The sequence below is a fragment of the Galeopterus variegatus genome, unplaced genomic scaffold (genome assembly GCF_000696425.1).
Source record: "Galeopterus variegatus unplaced genomic scaffold, G_variegatus-3.0.2 Scaffold830, whole genome shotgun sequence".
NCBI classification, from domain to species: Eukaryota; Metazoa; Chordata; class Mammalia; order Dermoptera; family Cynocephalidae; genus Galeopterus; species Galeopterus variegatus.
This window is the reverse complement of record NW_007726941.1, coordinates 381,571-402,959: the sequence shown is the minus strand read 5'-3', so window position 1 is coordinate 402,959 and position 21,389 is coordinate 381,571. Positions and strand designations below refer to the sequence as shown.

The following is a 21,389-nucleotide window of genomic DNA, read 5'->3' as shown; positions in this document are numbered from 1 at the left end:
CATAACATAAAATTTACGATATTATTTTTTTTTTTTTTTTTTTTTTTTGGTGGCTAACTGGTATGGGGATCTAAACCCCTTGTCCTTGGTGTTATAACGCTGTACTCTAAACAACTGAGCTAACCAGCCAGCCCCGTATTAATCATTTTTAAGTATATACAATTCAGTAGTGTTAAGTATATTCATACTGCTGTGAAACAGATCTCCAGACCCTTTTCATTTTGCAAATCTGAAAGTATACCCATTAAACAACCACTCTCTTCCCCCTCTCCCTAGCCCCTGGTAACCACTGTTATATTTTCTGTTTCTATTGAATTGTACTACTCTAGGTACCTTGTATAGGTGGAATCATACAGTATTTGTTGTTTTGTGACTAGTCTGTTTCACTTAGCATAATGTCTTTAAGGTTCATACATTTTAGCCTATGACAGGATTTCTTTCCTTTTTAATACTAAATATATGCCATTGTATGTATATACCACATTTTGTTTATTCATTCCTCTGTTAACAGACATTTGGGGTGCTTTATCCTCTTGGCTGTTGTGAGTAATGCTGCTGTAAACATGAGTGTGCAAATATCTCTTGGAGACTTTGCACTCAGTTCTTTTGGATGGATATATACCTAGAAGTGGGATTGCTGGGTCATAATTTTAAATTTGAATTTTTTTTTAGCAATTTCTGTACTGTTTTGCATAGTAGTTGGGTCATTTTACAGTTCCCACCAACAGTGAGTGCACAAGGGTTCCAATTTCTCCCACATTTTGAACGCTTGTTATTTTCAGTTTTTTATTATAGTAATCTTTCTGATGGATGCAAGATAATTCCTCATTGTGGTTTTGATTTGCATTTCTCTGGTGATTACTGATATTGAGCATCTTCATACGTTCGTTGGCCATTTGTGTATTATCTTTGGAGAAATTTCTATTCAAACCTTTTGCCCACTTTTTAATTGGGTTATTTGACTTTGTTGTTGTAGGAGTTCTTTATATATTCTGAATATGAATTTCTTATCAGATATGTGATTTGCAAATTTTCTTCCATTCCATATGTTGCCTTTTCACTCTGTTCATTGAGCCTTTTGATGCACAGTTTTTAAGTTTTCTATAGTCTAATTTGTCTGTTTTTGCTTTTGTTGCCTGCACTTTTGATGCCTTGATTCTTTCCAATTTGGATGCTTTATATTTCTTTTTCCTGCCTATTTGCTCTGGCTAGGACTTCCAATACTGTGTTGAATAGAAGTGACAAATGCATGTATCCTTGTTTTGTTACTGATCTTAGAGGAAAAGTTTTCAGTCTTTCACCATTGAGCATGATGTTAGCTGTGGGAAGCCCTTTTCATAAATAGCTTTTATTATGCATTTCCTTTCATTCTTAGTTTCTGGAGTGCTTTTTTTCGTTTGTTTGTTTTATCATGAAAGGGTGTTGAATCTTGTCAAATGCTTTTTCTGCATTAGTTGAGATGATTATGTAGGTTTTGTTTTTCATTCTGTTAATGTGGTACATTACATCGATTAGAGTGTAGATGTGATGAATAAGAGCACCTATACTAGGGCCACACTGCTTAGATGCAAGCTTTGGCTCTGCCACTTACTAGAAATTAAATGATATCTTGAGTCTCGATTAAATAATTTTCTGCAGATTTCTATTAATTATAAATTTTACTTTGCTCTAAGTGGTAGTTTTTATTAATAAACTAAGCAATCTTATTTCCCTGTTGCATGATAGAAGTAAACTTTTTACTTAAAGGAATAATAACTAAAGAGCAGGAAAACAAATGGTGAATAACCATTACAGACCCCAGGTTAATGGTCTGTATCATAAAATGACAGTTCTCAACGTTTTAATTTTGGGACCGCTCTAACACTTGTAATTATTGAGGACCCTAAGAGTTTTTATGTGGGTTACATCAACATAAAATACAATACAAGGATATTTCAAAAAGTTTGTAGAAAAAAATGAATTAAAAGATAATATAAATCCTTTTATGAACTTTTTGAAGACCCCCATACTAGAAATTAAAATTAATAAATTTTTAAAATATTTATCAAGTTATTTCAAATAATAAAACTATTACATATTAAGCAAAAGTGTCTTTATGAAAAATGACTGAAATTCAAAAAAATAGATGTCATTTGACATTTTTACAAATATTTCTAATGTCTCAGCAGATTCTCATATCTGCTGCATTCAGTCTGTTGCCGTAAATTGTTTGGATTAAAACATGTGAAGGCAATCTGGCCTCATGCAGATGTGAATAGAAAAAGGGAGAACCTCATGGACCCTCTGAAGGCATCTTAGGGACTCTTAGGAGTCCTTGGATCATCATACTTTGAGAACGACTGTTGTATAGAAACTAATGACTTCCACCTCCCAGAGGCCTTCACCTTTAATACATTCCGGTTTTATTTCTTTTGGTGTTAACCTCCTTATTACTACATAATATGCTATTTTTGCCTTTTTTTCTTTTTAGGGTTCAAAATTTTTTATAATTCTATTTTTTATTGTAACATAGTTGTACCGGATCTGTGTAATGAGTTGAATATCATTACCTGTGTGCATTCTTTAATTTATTGACTTTATGCACTGTATTTTGATTTCATGCAATCATAGATTAGGACTTAGTAGATACCCTCTTCTCATTTCTCCTCTTCCAAAACTTGGTGGTAGACTATTTTTGTTACTGAGACAATATACTCCATTTCTAGTTCCATCAAAGAGACAGTATCTCAGTACTCTCTACTTTTAAGAAAAGAATCTTGAAACTCTTGTGCTTTAATGCCCCTTTTTCTCCACCCCATTCCCCAATTTAAACTATAGTTTTATTTGTGGTAACATTTACATTATGTTCTATAATCATAGTTTATCTTCTTTAATGTAGGTTGTTTCTAAAACTTAAAAGCAAAAACTGTTTCATTATGTGAAGCCAAGTACCATTGTGTGATTATAATTCCTAATGTGTTTCATTTTACAGTCCCATACCACTTAATAGAAAGTCATCCTAGGCTCAAGTTCAGATTGATTTTTCCTCTGTCAGTATCATACTAATAGCTCAACTGTGCAGTCTTTTACTGTGATCATAACTTTCTTGAGCAGTTTCATATTTCCTAAAGTTTTCATTACCTTTTTTTTTTTTTCTTAAATCTTGTCACTGCCTTGTTCATATCTGAAGGTTTTTCTAGTCTCCCTGTCTACTGTCTGTTGTGTCTAGTTCTCTGCTTTCCTGGACATCCTTCTCTCATAGGTTTCTGTTCTTCCTCTGATTCCAATCTAAGCTCATTGCTCTCTGGGCCTGCTGCAACAGCTGCTGTCCTGGGCTTTCATCTTTCTCCATTGTTTGCAGAATCCCATGTTTTCTTGGCTTTTTGTTTAGCTGCAGTATACCTTCATGTAGCTTCCTAAGAAAATGTATATAGGAGGTAAACCCCCATCAGTCCTTGAATGTCTAAAATATCTGTGTTCTGTGTCCATAGTTTGATAGGTACAGAAATTCTCCATTAATAATTTCCCTTGAATTTTGAAGACATTATTCTATTATTTTCTAGCCACCAGTGTTATCAATAAGAAGTCTAATTTTCATTTAGTTGTAGGTGACCAGATTTTTCCTCTCTGGAGAATTGAAGGATCTTTTTTTGTTTTTTGTTTGTTTTTTCCTGACCAGTAAGAGGATCACAAACCTCAGCACAGTGGTGTCTGCACCACGCTCAGCCAGTGAGCGCACCGGCCATCCCTATATAGGATCCGAACCCGAGGCCTCGGTGCTACCAGCGCCACACTCTCCCGAGTCAGCCACGGGGCCGGCCCTCTTTTTTGTTTTCATATGTTGTAAAGTGCTGTGTGTCTAGGTTTGGTTCTTTGATTCTATTTTGCGTTCTATAATCCCTTTGAATTTGAAAACGTGCTTCCCTTGGGAGTAGAAAATTTTATTTCTTAATTTCATCTCTTTTTTCTTTTCTCTCCGGAACTCCTTCTGAATGGATATTGGAACTCGTAGACAGTCTCTCTTTTGTATTTTTCATATCTTCATCTTCTTTATATTCCTCAACTTTACCTTCTAACTACTAGTCTAAAGTTTTTGTTTTATAGATAAAAATTAGAGTTTTGAAAATTCTCATGTTGCCTTGAGATGTTTATTTCCTATGGGGTCATTCTTATATGTTTTGCAGTTTATAGCAAGCTTTCTTTAAGTGCCTGGGGATTTTAAGAAAAAAGCAGTAAGGCTGCCTGGAAGCTCTATCTTATTTTGGTGAGGCCTCTGACTCACTCTTTGATAGGTAGGCAGCTGGCCATTAATTTCCAGGGCAAGTCCAAAAATATAGAGTGTTTTAACTCTTTAATATAAATAATTGCCTAGATATTTTATTTTCCTCCCCTTCCCCAAGAGAAGTATCCTTTCATTTTGTGTCTGACTCTTGAAGTATTTCTTAACCTTTCTTACATATATTATTATGTTTGTTTTATGATTTATTATTTGGTTTGTCCCAGTTTAAAACTGACTGAGGCTGATGAGATTTTATTTATCCACAGAGGATATTATTATCCAATTAGAAGCTTCTGTTCTACTGGATGATTACTAAATGAAAATCTTTTCATACTACACAAATGTATTTTTATGGCGTGAGACTTGGGTTTTCATTTACTTCATGTCTTGTTCAAGAAATAATTTAAAGACAGTTAAGTTTTACATTTTATGCAGGGAGACAACACCTTTTATTAATACTCCAAGCTAAACATCGATTTGCACTATTTTGATGGAAATCTAATTTTACTTAAACTAATTTGAACTTGATTTGACATGAATTTTAAAAAATAGGTTTCTTTATTTAAACTTACCCACTGGCTAGTTAATGGAACTGGTTATCTACATCATGTAAAAGGTAGTTTTTCTAAGGATATTTGAAATTGAAAGAGTTTTCCAGATGGGTCTTGAATAACAAATGAGAATTCTGAAGAGCAGTCATCTGCCCTAGCCCTTGGCCCACTAAAAATTGTGACTGGATTATCATTCTTTCTAATGCTTTTGGTAGAGGATATGGTTCCAGTCCAGATGATGGTTAGGGACCTGGCTATACAGACCCAGAGTCAGGTTAGGCAGCCCTAGAGGTGTATACAAGGGCACTTTTAAAAGTTCATGGAAAAATAAAATTGAAAGATAATACAAATCCTTCCATGAACTTTTTGAAGTACCCTCCTATGCAGTAATTGCTAAATGCACTGTCATCTTTTTATTATGGTTCCTGGAAAGGGTGACTGTATACTTGGAAGAGTGAAAGAGAGTACTATTAATAATTACACTGGGACAGTGGGCATAAACCAGAGCACATATGGTTATTCCTTCCTGAGTCACATGGAGTTTTAGGGTTGGGACTAGAGGCAATATAAGTCAAATTGCCTGTCTGGTTGGCTTTTCTTTCCCATTCTATTTCCACCTGCTTTGTGTGTTCTAGAGGACAAGTTTTGGGGACCAAGAAATGTGGACAGATACTCAATTAGGAGTGGGGGAGGGGATGAGTGGAGACAGAGTATGATAGGAATCCAAGACTATCTGAATTTTTATATAACCAAAATTCCTACTGTGCAGTGTAGTCTGGTTGTGTGAAATCCTATTAGTAAATATCAGTTACAAGTTTCACAGACCTGGTATATTTGTATTTTAAATATAATCCTTTTTCTCAGTTCTAGTATTTGAAAAAGTGTAACTTGTTATTGGTATTTTTCCTTAAGGATGTGGAATTGTCCATAGAAAATGTCAACCCAAAACCAGTTTCCCACTATTAAAATGTAAATTTTTCTTTCCTGTCTTATTATTGGCGTATACAGTTGGCCCTTAAACAACATGGGTTTGAACTGCATGGGTCTACTTAAAAGCAGATATTTATAATGCAGATTTTCAATAAATAGTGTACAGTACTGTAAATGTATTTTCTTTACGATTTTCTTAATAGCATTTTCTTTTCTCTAGCTTACTTTATTGTAAGACTACAGTATATAACACATATACTAAATATGTGTTAATCAACTATTTATGTTATTAGTAAGGTCAATAGTAGGCTATTAAAGTTTTGGGGGAGTCAGAAGTCATACTTGATTTTTAACTGTGTGGGGGTCAGTGTCCCTAACCTCTGAGTTGTTCAGGGGTCAACTGTATGTACAAAATGTTAACTAGTTTTATATCAAAATGTGGAAACCCTCATCCAAATAGAAATTATAAGAGTTTCTTTGGACTCCGTTCTAAGTTTTTTGTTTTTTGTTTTTTGTTTTTTGTTTCTTTTTCATATTGGACTGAAATCTGCCACCCTGTAACTTCCATCTATTGGTTCTAGTTCTGTTCTCTGGAGCAGCATGGAGTAAGTGTCTTCTATTAGAAGGCAGCACCTTTTCTAGACTGAATTTCCTCAGGTTCTCCACTTTTTATATGAAGTAAAACCCATATCTACTGTGTAAGCTTCATATTGATTCCCTTTGGATACATCCTATTTTATCACTTTTTCCCATAATACAGTTAAAATATGGTGTCCCCAAATTTTAATTCTGCACTTTTTTTCTGTGGCACCATGCTTATCAGTGCAGAATAGCCTGTACTATAACTGTGAATCAGTTATTCTAATTTGTTAGTGAAGCTTCAGCTTATGTCAGGTTTTTAAAATTTCTTAGGTGTTCTTCACTCTTGGCTCATTAAAACTGTGGTCAGCTAAAACTTGCCAGCTCAATAACTGTTGAGCTTTCCTTATTTTAGAAAACATTTCTGCCTTGGTAATATAGCTTTAGCAAGTGGAATTGTGAGTGTATTACTCAGAGAAACTACAACAACAAATACACTTTCATATGCTGATGTCTGTAGGCCTTTGGTTTTATGTGAGTTAAAATAAACATATTACTCTGAGAACTTTAACTGGAAATTCACTTGATTACTGTTTTAGAAAATGTTTTGCCCCTTTGAGGTTTATAACACCATGCTGTGAGCTAACCGGCCAGCCCTGCCTCTTTGAGGTTTAAATTGTTATGATTACAAAACATCTGACTTAGGTCTCCTTTTCCAACATGTGCTATTATATTTTTAAGAGAAAAATAAATTTGTATAACAAAATGCTGCCTATAAGCTAGAAAATGTATCTAAAATAATAGATATTCCATTGTAGGTTTTGTACCTTAGAGCGTGACTTCTCAACCTTAGCACAAAAGTATGTCAAAAAGTTCATGGAAAAATAGAATTAAAAGATAACACAAATGTTTCTGTGAACTTTTTGAAGACCCCTCATACTTTAGACAATTTGTTGTTGTAGGATGTGTAACATCATCCCTGGCCTCTACCCACTAGATGCCAGAAGCACATACCACCACCATCTCTGCAGTTCAACGATCAAAAATATCTTCAGACATGGCCAAATGTCCCTTGGGGGTAAAATCTTCCCCAGTTTAGAACCACTGCCCTAGAGCACCAGAAGTATTTAAGTCAACTGGTTAATAGCTTCTGCCTTAAGTTTTTTCTGTAATTGGGGTTAAAATATAATACTTTTCTTACTATGATTTTTTTGTAGAAATTTTTTAAACTATAGAACATAGTAAAGAAATTTACATATAAATGCTTTTTAAAAATCTTAATTTGATCAATTTTTTCCTTTCTTCCTAATACTGTTTCTTATCCCAGTTTGACATCCCTGCTTTGTGATATGATCCATGATCTGAATTGTAATGTATGCGAATATACCATGTACTGAGATTAAGAAATGAAAATTATAGAGCAGTAACAAATATGGTATTGATTAGGAGATTAATCAAATACTTGGCCTTTTTTAGTCCATGATTAAATTACTTGCAAATGTGCCTGATATTTAAGTTGATAAAAAACTTTTTATTTAAGTTGATTAACTCCTGGATTTTAAAAATTAAAGTATATTATATTTATTCTTCTACTCTTACAATATAGCCAGCAGCCAGCTTCGGGTGTAGCCTATTCTCATCCAACTACAGTTGCTAGCTACACTGTCCATCAGGCTCCAGTAGCTGCTCACACAGTTACTGCTGCCTACGCACCAGCAGCCGCCACAGTTGCAGTTGCCAGGCCTGCTCCAGTAGCTGTTGCAGCTGCTGCAACAGCTGCTGCTTATGGAGGCTACCCCACTGCACACACAGCAACTGACTATGGTTATACCCAGAGGCAACAAGAAGCACCACCCCCACCACCCCCAGCTACTACACAAAACTACCAGGTAAGAAAACTACTAGTCTTAATAGCATTAACATAATTGGTTTCATTGGCCTTAGTGCATGCTATAATGCCCAAGCTGGTGTGTCTCAAACTTGGGTCATCTAAAACATACCTCTAATGATAGAGAAAAGTGAGTGGGTATTCTTAGGTAGTTTGGGGACATAGTCCAAGCATTGTTTCCTTGCATGAGTTTTGTATTGATAATCCTTCCTCCCTCTCATCAGTAAATTTCACTCTATTATATGTATCTGTGTCTTGCATTCATTTTGAAAAAGCTTTGCATTAATTACTGAGAATCATGGAACTAAGCTATATAGGGCAAACATATTACATATTTTTTTCCTGAAACTTACAAAAGGTAGAAATTTTGTTGCCTTGTACATTTATCCTGTCAAGATGCTCTTTTTTAGTATATGGCAAAAATTGATCATGCTCTTACTCATCCAGTTGCTTCTTGCCCCGTCTTATGGGACTTACAAAGAAGCCATCCCTAGTTGCTTCTTGTTCAGTCTTATAGGCCATATAAATTCTCTTTATAATATTATGTTTGAAAATAGTACTGGATTACTGCTTGCTTACTTAATTAAATTTGGTCCCAATTTCTTTTTTTTTTCTTTTCTTTTTTTTTTTTTTTTTTTGGCATCTGGCCAGTTCGGGGATCTGAACCTTTGGCTTTGGTGTTACCAACACCATGCTATAACCAAGTGAGCTAACTGGCCAGCCCTGTCCTAATTTCTTTAACCTGTTTTTTGTTTTTGTTTTTTTGCCTTTAAGATCTGTTTTTTTAAGCTTTGATCCTTCCGGACTTCCACAGTTTTTCTATATTCTTTTTAAAGCAATAGCCATTTACTTTGTGAAGTAAGAAATTTAAATATGAGGGTACTTCAGACAGTGCATGGAACGATTTGTATTATCTTTGAATTCTATTTTTCCATGAACTTTTTGAAGTAACCCTAGTATAAGTCAATAATGTTAGTATTTGCTGTTGATTTTTGGCAAGTTACTAAACTTGAAGTTCTTTTGATATGTGTGATTGTGTTTCTTTATGCCCACAGACATAATATAATAAATTTTGCTGTTTTTAATAGAGTCTATGAAAACCATCATTTTCTGGGTCCTGCCTGTTTCAGTCTTTCCAACTACCTTCCCACGCCTCCTCAGTTTATTCAGTGCCAGAATTCACCCAGCTCAACTTGATCTTTCTTGAAAAAAAGAATGAAAAGAAAGCTGGAGTACTCACAAAGCTTAGTAACACATAGGTGTTCTTTCCTAATACTGTGGAATCCTTCCTTAAGGAAAAACGGCCATAAATTTTTAAATAAAATTAATTTTTATTTAAATAAGTATTATTTTAAAATATTTCAGTGATTGCTCTGATGGCAAAACTTAAATGTGCTTCTTGAAATGTTTTTGATCTTACTGGATGAAGTCCAAAATGAATCCTCTTGGTATTGAATTTGATTCTTTTGTGTCTAGGTCTGACATAAAACTATATATTTAGTTTTTTGTTTTCCTTTATTACTCTTTTTTTTTTAAATTTTGGATCCAAACCCATGACCTTGTTGTTATAAGGCTGTACTGTAACCACCTGAGCTAACCAGTCAGTCCTTTATTATACATTTATAAAGGATTGTTTCCCCTGCTACTTCTGTCACAGCAGCATTTTCTTTCATCCCTTTTCTTTAGGACTCGTACTCATATGTAAGATCTACCGCTCCCGCTGTGGCTTATGATAGTAAGCAGTACTACCAACAACCAGCAGCAACTGCTGCTGCTGTAGCTGCTGCTGCCCAGCCTCAGCCTTCCGTTGCTGAAACCTACTATCAGACAGGTGGGTTCTATTAACATATATGGTTTCATTATAGACTATTAAAATATATTATTCAGGGTATTTTTTAATGAAGATAAGCTTTTGAGTTCATCTACACTCATTGTATTATATTACCTTGGGAAGCAGGTTCTCTAGCCATGCCCTTCTCTTCAACTACTAGAATGCCTTTGAGTCACAACGAGAGAGAAGGCCATGGAAGCAATTCATGATCATGCTCTTCTCTACTGGAAATGTCTTCAGCATACAGTTTCCTTCCTGCTGAAATAAGCTGTACAAAAGAAGCTGTGGCAATAACTTCTAACATTCTTATCTTCGCCAGAAATGCCCAGAACATATTATATTGCTGACTGCCTATATAACCAATGGAAATTATTTTTATAGGCCCATATTTTTAATTTATCTTTCTCTGATCTGTAATGACATCTGGTTCTGTTATCAGCCACCAATAATGTTACATATAGAATGGTTGAAATGCAGGAAGTGTTTTGTTTGCGAAGAAGCCTGCATATTTGTAGACTTTGAAAGGTGGACTTTTCATAGAGATTTAGTTGAGAACTTTTAGAACAAAGCTCTTTGAGTTCTGAAAAGTGGGCAACTTCTTTAATTATTTTTGAAGGACCTGAGGCTGTGGGTAGAGCCTTAGATTGAGAGAAAATAGAATTGGCTTCTGGTACTGGTTTTACCACTAATGTAGGCAACTGATTTTTACCTCTCTTCATCTCTGTTCTCTTACCTGTAAATGAGGTAGTTGACCCAGATCTCTTTAGGGATCCTTCTAGTTAAGATTTTATGAGTCCCTTAAAAGTCACTTAAAAATATTTTGAATTATGGGCCGGCCCGGTGGTGCACTGGAGAGTGCGCCGCATGGGAGCGCGGCGGCACTCCCGCCGAGGGTTCGGATCCCATGTGGTGACCGGTTCCCGCTCACTGGCTGAGCGCAGCGCGGGCGCGACACCGAGGGTTGCGATCCCATTGCTCGTCCCCGGTACGGGCGCGACACTGAGGGTTGCGATCCCGTACCGGTCAGTAAAAAAGACAAAAAGGAAAAAAAAAATTTTGAATTATGATGACTGATTTTTCTTATGGTCTCATCTCTGTTGATTTGTGTGTATAATAATAAAGTGAACTTCTTGGGTAAGTACCAAGCTTCAGTTGTGCTTAAGAGTGCTGAATTATCTAAGAGTCAGAAGATCTTGCTAGTCTAAGTTCTGATATTGACTGTGTGACTTTTGTAAGTCATGTAGCTCTTGGATATTTCTTCTCGTAAAATAATATTTTCATCTATGTGTTGTGTCAGTCAAATTTCATAAGCAGATACAGATAAAAGCTCTAAGGTACTTTTACTTAACTCAGCATAAAATGAGTTTGGCCCCCTGATATTTGGGACTTTCTGGGAAATAACATTTATATGCTTTAGTGATCATTCATAAGCAATTAATTATTAATTTAGTGATTGATAATAAAGTTCATAAGAGTCTTCCAAATATGCATTTGTTTTGAATATGGTCCAAGGCAGCAGGAAGTTTAGCAGAGACGTTAATAGTAGCCATTTAAGAATAGCTGCATTCAAGCTATTGACATTTGAAGAATTAAGTCAGTAGCACCTTCTGAGTTGGAATTAGGTTGAAATCCACTACGGATAAATCAGTAAAATACCATGAATGTTATATGAACAAGTTGGGAATTGAAATATATACTTTGAGGCTCTCTGTTCTGTTGCCAGCATTAAGCCTAACTCTCAAGTAGTCTGAGTAGCCTAAATACACACATGCACTCTTTTTTCTGAAAACTTTTAATTTTTTTTTTTTTTTTTTTGTCTTTTGTCTTTTTTCCGCGTCCGGCAACGGGATCGCAAGCCTCGGCGTTGCTCCCGCGCCTCGCTCAGCCAGTGAGCGGGAGCCGGTCTGTATGTGGGATCCGAACCCTCGGACGGGAGCGCCGCCGCGCTTCCCAAGCGGCGCACTATCCAGTGCGCCCCCGGCCGGCCCGAAAACTTTTAATTTTTTTTTTTTTTTGTTTTTTGTCTTTTTTCCGCGTCCGGCAACGGGATCGCAAGCCTCGGCGTTGCTCCCGCGCCTCGCTCAGCCAGTGAGCGGGAGCCGGTCTGTATGTGGGATCCGAACCCTCGGACGGGAGCGCCGCCGCGCTTCCCAAGCGGCGCACTATCCAGTGCGCCACCGGCCGGCCCGAAAACTTTTAATTTTTACCATTGTACATAGTACTACTGCTATTGCAGTTAGTTGTAAATTTTACCAAAATATCATTTTGGAAATATGTAGAAAGCATTTGAGAAAAGATGAATTGATTTACATATTATATTAATATTGAGGTTGCGAATTTTACCCATTTTGCCAAGAAGAAATTGGTGGCATAAGATTTATAGTTGATGTTTACACCTATTCTTTCTAGTTTTTAAGGATGTTGGTATAGTAACTATAGTGGTTCGCTCTTCTTATTTTCTGATGTCTCTTTCTCTCTTTAGCCCCCAAAGCAGGTTATAGCCAAGGTGCAACTCAGTATACTCAAGCCCAGCAAACTCGACAAGTGACAGCCATAAAACCAGCCACACCAAGTCCAGCCACCACTACTTTCTCCATTTATCCTGTATCCTCTACCGTACAGCCAGTAGCAGCTGCGGCTACTGTGGTGCCATCCTATACTCAGAGTGCTACTTATAGTACCACAGCAGTTACTTATTCTGGTAAGACTGATAATCTGTGTTTAAATGAGTAAACAAATCACAAAGAGACTTACTAGAAACTGTCTTGATTTTCTATTGAATTATTATTGAATTATTGAATTATTATTCCTCCTAGCAGCAGAATTGAACTAATTGATAGGTGTTAATATAAATATATGTGCATAATGTGATAAATGGACCATACTGGGAATTGTGTGCTTTTTTTAAAAAAAATATTAAATGGAAGATATTAGCAGAATATTAAATGGTCTTTGAGGATTTGAAAGCTAGTCTTGGGCCTAGCATTGTAATTATAGGAAATAACACCCAGTCTCAACAGCATCATTTCCTTACTGACTTTTCCAAATGAATTTGAAAACTTAAGGTTAACACTCAGAGACCATCACAAATTATATTGTTTATTGTGGCCTTAGAAGAGCTATATCTCTATATTTATTATCAGGAAGAAGTAATCTTGGAAATATTGGGAGTAGCCTTTTGTAAACATCTATAAGATGGTGGTTATGTAACAAACCTCTTGGACAGAGTAGCTATATTTTTCTTAAATAATTACGTATTTTTCCTAGAAAAATATGATCACTAAAACCTTACTATATTCACTACTCTTACTGCTATCTAGCTGAGGCAGTATTGCATTGATTAAAATCACACATGGCCTTTTTGTAGACACTCAGCATTGTACCGTGTGGTTTGTTGTTTTGCATTTTATTTATTCCTTAATACCCTGTCTTGTTCCATGGAGCTGATATGGACAATTTCAGTTCTTACCTCTTGATGCTTTGTTGTAGCTTGGGTATTAGAAGCCTAGCTACTGAATTTTAAAAATACTTTTTTAATGCTCAGAGATTTCTTATCTCTTATTCTACATGCTAAAGAAACAGTGATGAACTAGGCATGGAGTATTTGGGAACAGTGGTTTGTTTTGGCTGGAATACAGGATGTGTGGGATAAATATCAGGAGATGGAGATGGAAATGTCAATGTGAAAAGCCTTGTATGTTCTCCTGTGGTATCTGTTTTTATCTTGTGGGCAGAAAGGATGCCACGGGGGAGATCTTAAGAAAGGGAGCTGTGCGAATAGATTTGTAAGTTAACTGTGACAACCACATGGAAGTGAATTGGAGTAAGGAGAAATTATTTTCTGTGAGAACTCTGGGCTGGTGAATGATGAGGACCTGATTAAAGGGGGTTATGGTAGAGAGGCATTTTATAATCCATTAAAGACACAGTCCAGGATATTCCCTATTTAGGAAAGGAATCTTTTGTTAAGGTCTTAAGAAACTATTAAATTTATTATTTCTAGATCTGTCATTCAAGATTTCCCAGTTACAGGTTTTCTGCCTCTCCTCTATCTGATTGACTAGTTGTAATTTTAACTAGGATTATTGCAATAAAATCTAGTGGACACGCTTTTTTAAATGTCCACATTAGCTTCAACAAAATAGGAAGTACCGGAGTATTCTTTCTTATTCTTTGTTTCTTACATGATCCGTGCTGCCCCCCAGGTTTATTTACTGCTTTATTACTCGAGTAATTTACCATTATTTTAAAATTAGAAACTATAGATAAACAAGAAAAAAGGGGAAAGAAGTTAAACTACTGAACACCCACCCCTGGACACTAATAATGGTCACTAACAATTTAGTGCATGTAAAGACATGCACTATCCTTTTCTTCCATGGGAATATACATATATAAATATCATAGCTTCTTTATAAAAATGAGTTTGTCTTATGCACACTGTTCTGTAAACTGCTTTCTTCTCATTGTGGATGCCCTTTCATATCACTAAGTGTAGAGATATATCATTCCTTTGATTAATGTTTTTTCCCCAACTTTTTATTTTAGAAATGTTTCATTCTGTAGAAAAGTTGAAAAAATAGTATAAGAATCACCCGTATACCATTCATCTAGATTTACCAATTATTAATAGTTTGTCACATTTGCTTTCTCTTTTCTCTTCTTAAAACCTATTTTCAAATGGCTCAATGGTATATTTTAAGTTACAGACATAGTATTTTGCCCTGATTTCTTCAGAATGTATTTCCTAAGGATAAGGACATAGCCACAATGCCAATATCATAAAAAAGGAATTGAACACAGATACTATCTAATATGTAAATTTCCCCAGTTGCTCATGAATGTCTTTTATGGTTGGGCTTTATATGTGTTTAGTGTGTTTGTGTTTTGTTTTAAATTGCAGGTCCAATCGAGGATTATGGATTATATTTAGTTGTCATACCTAGTTAGCTTCCTTAAATCTAGAACAATCCCGTTTTGTTTTGTTTTTTGTTTTTTCTTTTTTCTTTTTTTTTTTTTTTCAATCCCTTTTTTTTTTTTTTTTTTTTTTTTTTTTTTTTTTTTTTTTTTTTTTTTTTTGTCCTTTTTTTTTTGTTTTTGTTTTTGTTTTGTTTGAGACCGGCTGCACCACGCTCAGCCAGTGAGCACTGTGAGCAAACCGGTCATCCCTATATAGGATCCGAACCCGCGGCGGGAGCGCTGCTGCGCTTTCAGCGCCGCACTCTCCCGAGTGCGCCACGGGCTCGGCCCACAATCCCCTGTTTTTATCATGTCTCTTGTGACACTGACATTTTTGAAGAGTTCAGGCCAGTTGTCTTGTAAATTATCATACAACCTAGATTTATGTGATGATTTCTTTATATTTAGATTCAGGCAGCTTTTTAGACAAAACTACTTGAGTGTACTTTGCATTTTATCACATCAGGAGCACATAATAAATAATGTCAGTTTATTTCTTATCGATGATGCCTTCACTGGTTAAAGTGGTATCTACCAGATCTCTCTGATATAAAGATACCTTTTCCCAAGTAATCTGTTGGCCTGTTTCTCAACTACCTTTCACCCTACTGTGTTAGATTCTTTACTGATCTCTAACTGAATCAATTTCTACAATAGTAGTTGCAAAATCTTTTCACACTGATTCTTAGGTATTCTGTCTAAAGAAGAGTTCCCTCCTTTCACGTCTTTTTTGATATTACTATGGACTTTTTTTATTCAGTATATTTTAATCCATTACTCTCATTTCTCTCTTTGAGGCTCACATTGTCCCAAATTTGTCCATTGGGATCTTCTTCAGACCAGCTCCTGAGTCTTTTTGACATGGCCTCATTAAACTTTGAGCCCTTGTTTCTTTTCTATCACCGTAAGTTGTTACAAATGCACTTTGAACTTTCCCTTCCCTAGACTTACAATCAGCCATTTCATGAAGGAGCCATGGTTTCTTATAAATGCCAATGATATTTAGAAACCATTTGAATGGCTGCATAGTTTTTTATTGAATGGATGTACTATATTTTAAAAAGTGTGTGTTTGGGGACATTTAGTTTTACATTACATAAAAACCGGAAACAACACTAAGTAAAACAGTCCTAACATGTAAAGAGTTACGCATTTGCCCACTTAGTTCCCAGTAAATTCCTAGTTATGGAACTGTTATGTCAAAGAATATGTACTTTTTAAAGAATATGAATACACTGTGAAATTGCCATCTGGACAGACCATTGTTAGGGTTTCTGAGTACTATATATGTAGTTTTTGGCAGCTGCAACTTAAGTCAGCTATTCTTTTTATTTCATTAAATAAGGAGTTCTAGAATATTGCTATCTGCTAAATGGTACTTGTAGTATGATGGATTTATTACTGAAATGATATGTTTTTGTTTTTGACATTGTGCATTTAAAAATTATATTTCAGCTGTTCTGATAATTAGCTTACTAATTGATAAACATTTTTAATAAAAGTACTTTTAGGTGAAACTATTTTAGATTCAAAAATTGAGCTTTTATTTAATTTGTAGATACAACCTTATATTTGTTTCCCCATAATCCTTTTATAAGAAGTGGACGTTTGTTTGCTAGTAGTCACAGGAGAATTTAAGGTGTTCTTTAACAGAGTTCCAGCTTACCTTTCATTGCACACTTTGGGTTTTTTTGAACAAAGTAGTAAGCTATAAACTTGCCTTTTACTAGTTTTAGAATACCAGTGTGCAAGATAGATATTATTTTATAAATATTAAGCTTAACCTGGTGATTTTTGTGGTTAAAATAACTGTATTTAAAGAACCTCACCATCTCTCAGCCTCAGTTTTCTCATCTGTAAAGTAAGGATAGTGATATCTGCCTTGTAGATCTGTTCTGAAACTACTGTGTCTGGTACACTGCTCTTATTGAAGACATAGTCATTCAGCACTGGTTAGCCTCTTTTGCCATTATTCTACTTTTTGTTTTCTTGATACATATTCATGAAGTTATATTTCAGTGGCATTTTTATAGTTTCTATACATAAGGAACAATGTCATTTGGAAAAATATATATTATAAAGATTTTATATAAAAATCATTGTCTTAATCAGTAATCTATAAACAGCTTTATTATTTTTAATTGGATAATTTTATGATATTTCTTTATAGTGAAATTTAAATTGTATATGTTTTTGCCTATATATTTGAAAGCATTTGATTATGAGCTTACTTATGTTCTTTTATCACATCCTTAAGTAGCAGATAACATTGCTAAGACTGCCCAGTAAAGAGTTTACTGATATATAGTTTATCTTTTAACCAGTCATACCAGTTGTTTTGTCATTGTTTTTTATCTGATCATATGCTTATCATTGATATAAATCCACCTACTTCTCTATACTTTCATTTCGGATGTTTTCTTGTCTATTACCATACTTTGTCTTACAAGTTTATAAACACTTGTATATTGTAACAGCCTGACATAAAAATCTAGAGAGGCTTTTTAAAAAAATTACTCGACTACTTTTTCTCCTGGATGTGTTTAATTTCAGATTCCTGTGATTCCAATTTCCCATACACTTTAGCTCTCACCCTTCCAATTCAAGTTTTTTTCCCTGTGTGTATAGGTATGGTGGAATCAGTGTGTCAAAGGTCTTTTCAGTGTAGCAAAAAGTTCAATTCTCCTTAAGTATTCTGCACCATCCTGGCAACTGGGAATCTCTTTCATGAGCCTTCTATCACTCTTTGCCCACTTATTGCCACTTAAGGGAATAAAGAAGTCTAATTTTGAATATGGTGACTAGGGAACCTACCATATTTCCAGACACTTTAGTTTAGAAGTGGCAAATTTTCCAGTTTTCAGGTAGGCTTATATATAAATCAGCAACTTTGTCATATTTAAAATTTTTACATTTTAAAATCTATAAATCACTGAAAATAACGTGTATATATTGTCAGTAATTAGCATAACATGCTTATTCAGTGGAGACTTTGAACAATGGAAAGGGATGGAGTACATACATTTAACCAGAAAGCGCAGTGCTTTTTCATCTTTTGAAGATGAGAACCAGTGGTATTGGTACTTAATTCCAAAATTTTTTTAACTGTTGTCCTATATTTTCATCTGAACTCCAGCTCCATATCACAAATTTCTGCTGAGCTTTATCTACTTCACTTCCCCAAACAAGCTTCTATCAGCTCCATGCTTTTATCAGTTGCACAACCCAGTTGATCACTGGGGCACAGAATCTCATGTCATCTTTATTTATTTTCCTGTTCTATCCTCTTAGCCACCAAGCATGTCATATCTTACCTTCATGAGGTTTTGCTTCCCCATTCCCCACCTGCCATCTAGTATCCTACTTCAGATTCTTTCTCAAATTCAGCCCTTCCCAAATTGTGTTCAGAGGATTTCTGTTTGGGGAAATATTAACAAGTTCTGTAACCACATAAGTTTGTCAAACACTATCACATCCCTCCAGTTGAACTATAAGCTTCTTGAAGGCATGGGCCAAATCTTGTACTTTCTTTTTACCTCCATAACACCTGGCATGTGCTGAGTAAATACTTGTTGAGTTACTTAAGGAGGATAAGATTTTTTTCTGGGTTCCATGAAATACACATTATTTATAAACATGCACATGTAAATCTACCTTTATCAGCAGGATTTATTGAATTTAAATTTATAACTAACACTTAACTTGTCCATATTTATGTAACATAATCTTTGTTTGATTTTATTTGTAAGGTACATCTTATTCAGGTTATGAAGCAGCGGTGTATTCAGCTGCATCTTCCTACTACCAACAACAGCAGCAGCAACAGAAGCAGGCAGCAGCAGCAGCTGCTGCTGCTGCTGCAACAGCTGCCTGGACAGGGACCACCTTTACTAAAAAAGCACCATTCCAAAATAAACAACTGAAACCAAAACAACCTCCCAAACCACCCCAGATTCACTATTGTGATGTTTGTAAGATCAGCTGTGCTGGACCACAGGTACTTATGTTGTATGTTTTACCCTTAGTCTTTAGTGGTTATTCTTGGTAGTTAAGTATGGTTGATATTCTAACTCTTGTGCCTACAGAGAAAGTTTATGTTTTCTTTCCTGTTAGGCTTTAGCTAATGTGTACATATTTTGCTGAACAGTCATTTTTTAAAAGCTATTTGCATTGAGATGTGAGAACTGTATTCAGGGTGCAAAAAAAATAAACTATAAAAGTGATTGTGAATGTAAATGAAAAATGGGTAAATTGTGCCCAAATACTTTGCTTTTTAAATAAAATTTAAAGATAGTTTTAAATAGTTTCCATGAGGGGAATAGGAGCTTTGGGAATAAGAAAAGTGTAAAGTGTCTTTTTCAGATATATCAACTAATGAAGCATGCAAGACCTTTATTCCTTTTTTGGTTTGGTTTGGTTTGCTTTCTGGTTGCTAAGCCTTAAAATGTGTGATTTAGGCATGAGTCTGTTTATAAAAACTAATGGGTTCAACTCTCTTTTCACCTTATTTGTTATTATTCTAAGTGTGTCTAGTTTTTATATAAAAATTTGAAGAGCAGCTTGGCAGATAAAAGGCTTATTATTTGAAAAGAAAAGATCAGATTTTGACTTTCTAGTGGTTTCTTCAAATTATATCTATCTCCCGCCTCTGCCCTACCTATGTACATTCTTTATTCACTGGATAAGTTCTATTATTAATACTGAATTTGGGGGTATTTTCAATTACTGGCATTCCCTGAGTTACTAAAACCAAATTAGGGAACATTTTAATGTATGTGGCTAGATTTATAAGACTTTCTTGTTTTGAGTATAATAGGAAACGGTTTTCCTGTGATTGTGTGGTTGGTGGGGCAAGTGGGAAATGTTTACAGGGACCCAGGGTAAACATGAAAAAGCAAAAAGGGTGTTGGTTTTAGTATTTGAGGAATGTATCCTACACTGTGTTGACTATTTAGAGAGGATGATGCCATCAGTAGCATACATGAATATAAGAGATTTATTGACTCTGTGAGTGCCCATATGAAAGAACAGATCATAGCTCTAGGGTGATATGCTAACAGCAGCATTTGGAATGAGTATGTATGAGGCTGACCATTGATTTGGGGTGCTGGATGGTTACACATGAACAGGTCATGGGTACTTCTGGAAGTCAGAGGCAATGTCGTAAGGGGTTAAGGAGCCTTAGAGAAAAATACCATGAGATTGTGAAGTAGAATCTAGGTGTGCATACAAGAAAGGGGACAGTAAGTCAGCTCAGATTTAGGGGGCCACGGTTGTAGTCCTGGGTCTGCCACTAACTGTGTGGCCTTGGGTAAGTTAGAGACTATAACTTATTTGGGCTTTTGTTTCCTCATTTACATAACAAGGACTTGTCCTAAATAAGTGAGGCTCAAACAGCTTCATGGAGCCACTTCAGGCCACTGCAGCTAATAAGAGAATCAAATGCTTGGGCCTTAGGTCTCCCTCTTTTGTTTAAAAAACATCAACTTCCCTTACTTGTGCATATGATTTCATTTGGAGAATGGATTCTCTTGTTTAAAAACTGGAACATCATTGTTTTAGATAATCTATAAAGTCTCATCCAGCTCTGAAATTCTATGATGAATATGCAGTTTTATGCGGATCATTTGTCTGTCTTAAAAACAATTTTAAAAATAAAATATGAAAGAGGAACCATTTGGACTTACTCAAAAAAACAAAACAAAATCGCCCACCCGTCTTTTTAACCTCCTCTCATTTTAATTAACTGCTTTCCTCAATTGTCTGCATTCAAGATGCTTTTCAATATATACTTTTACTATTTTATTGGGTAATATTACCATAACATTGTTTTTTCTTGCATATATGTATTATTTTGGCTCTTGTGTATTTTAAATAAAATTTTGTTTAGGGTGACATGCATTCTAGTACAGATTCTATGTCAAAATGCATTCTGAGTTAGAAAAGTGAGTTTTATAAATAAAAATACCTGTTTGTAAAGAATCTTGTTACAGAGCCGGCCTGTGGCTCACTTGAGAGAGTGTGGTGCTGATGACCAAGAGGGATCTACGTATCCAACTTGACTAACTTGCCGTTGTCTACCATTAGTTTCCCACATGTTTACTCCACTCTCTCCCTCCCTCCACCCCAACTCCTAGAGACTCAAGGCCCTTTTTCTTTGTCTCAGCACTTCTCTAAAATGTGGTTTTCTTTGTTGAAGACGCCATATAGGCCAGAGTTCTGAGCCACATCCTTCAGTTACTCTTTTCTGGGTATTCCCAAGTGTTACGTGTGTGACACATGTTAAAATTTGTTTGTTTTTCTCTTGTTAATCTGTTTTTTTTTTTTTTTTAAATCTTGTTACCATACAATAACTTTTCTTTTTCTCTTTCAATGGGGTAGGAGCATTTCCCC

General features: G+C 35.3%; 1 protein-coding gene across 4 annotated transcripts in view; it reads left to right on the top strand.

Annotated features, from left to right (window-relative positions):
• ZFR (zinc finger RNA binding protein) overlaps positions 1 to 21,389 on the top strand; it is an 81,087-nt gene that overhangs the window by 12,003 nt on the left and 47,695 nt on the right. For 3 of the 4 annotated variants that reach the window (XM_008572753.1, XM_008572754.1, XM_008572756.1), the window contains exons 3-6: positions 7,925 to 8,207; positions 9,893 to 10,037; positions 12,520 to 12,738; positions 18,746 to 18,993. In XM_008572753.1, the coding sequence (XP_008570975.1) occupies positions 7,925 to 8,207; positions 9,893 to 10,037; positions 12,520 to 12,738; positions 18,746 to 18,993 (895 nt within the window). Of the gene's footprint in view, positions 1 to 6,323; positions 6,345 to 7,924; positions 8,208 to 9,892; positions 10,038 to 12,519; positions 12,739 to 18,745; positions 18,994 to 21,389 lie in introns of those variants that run through there. The other variant, XM_008572755.1, reaches the window with a different exon arrangement.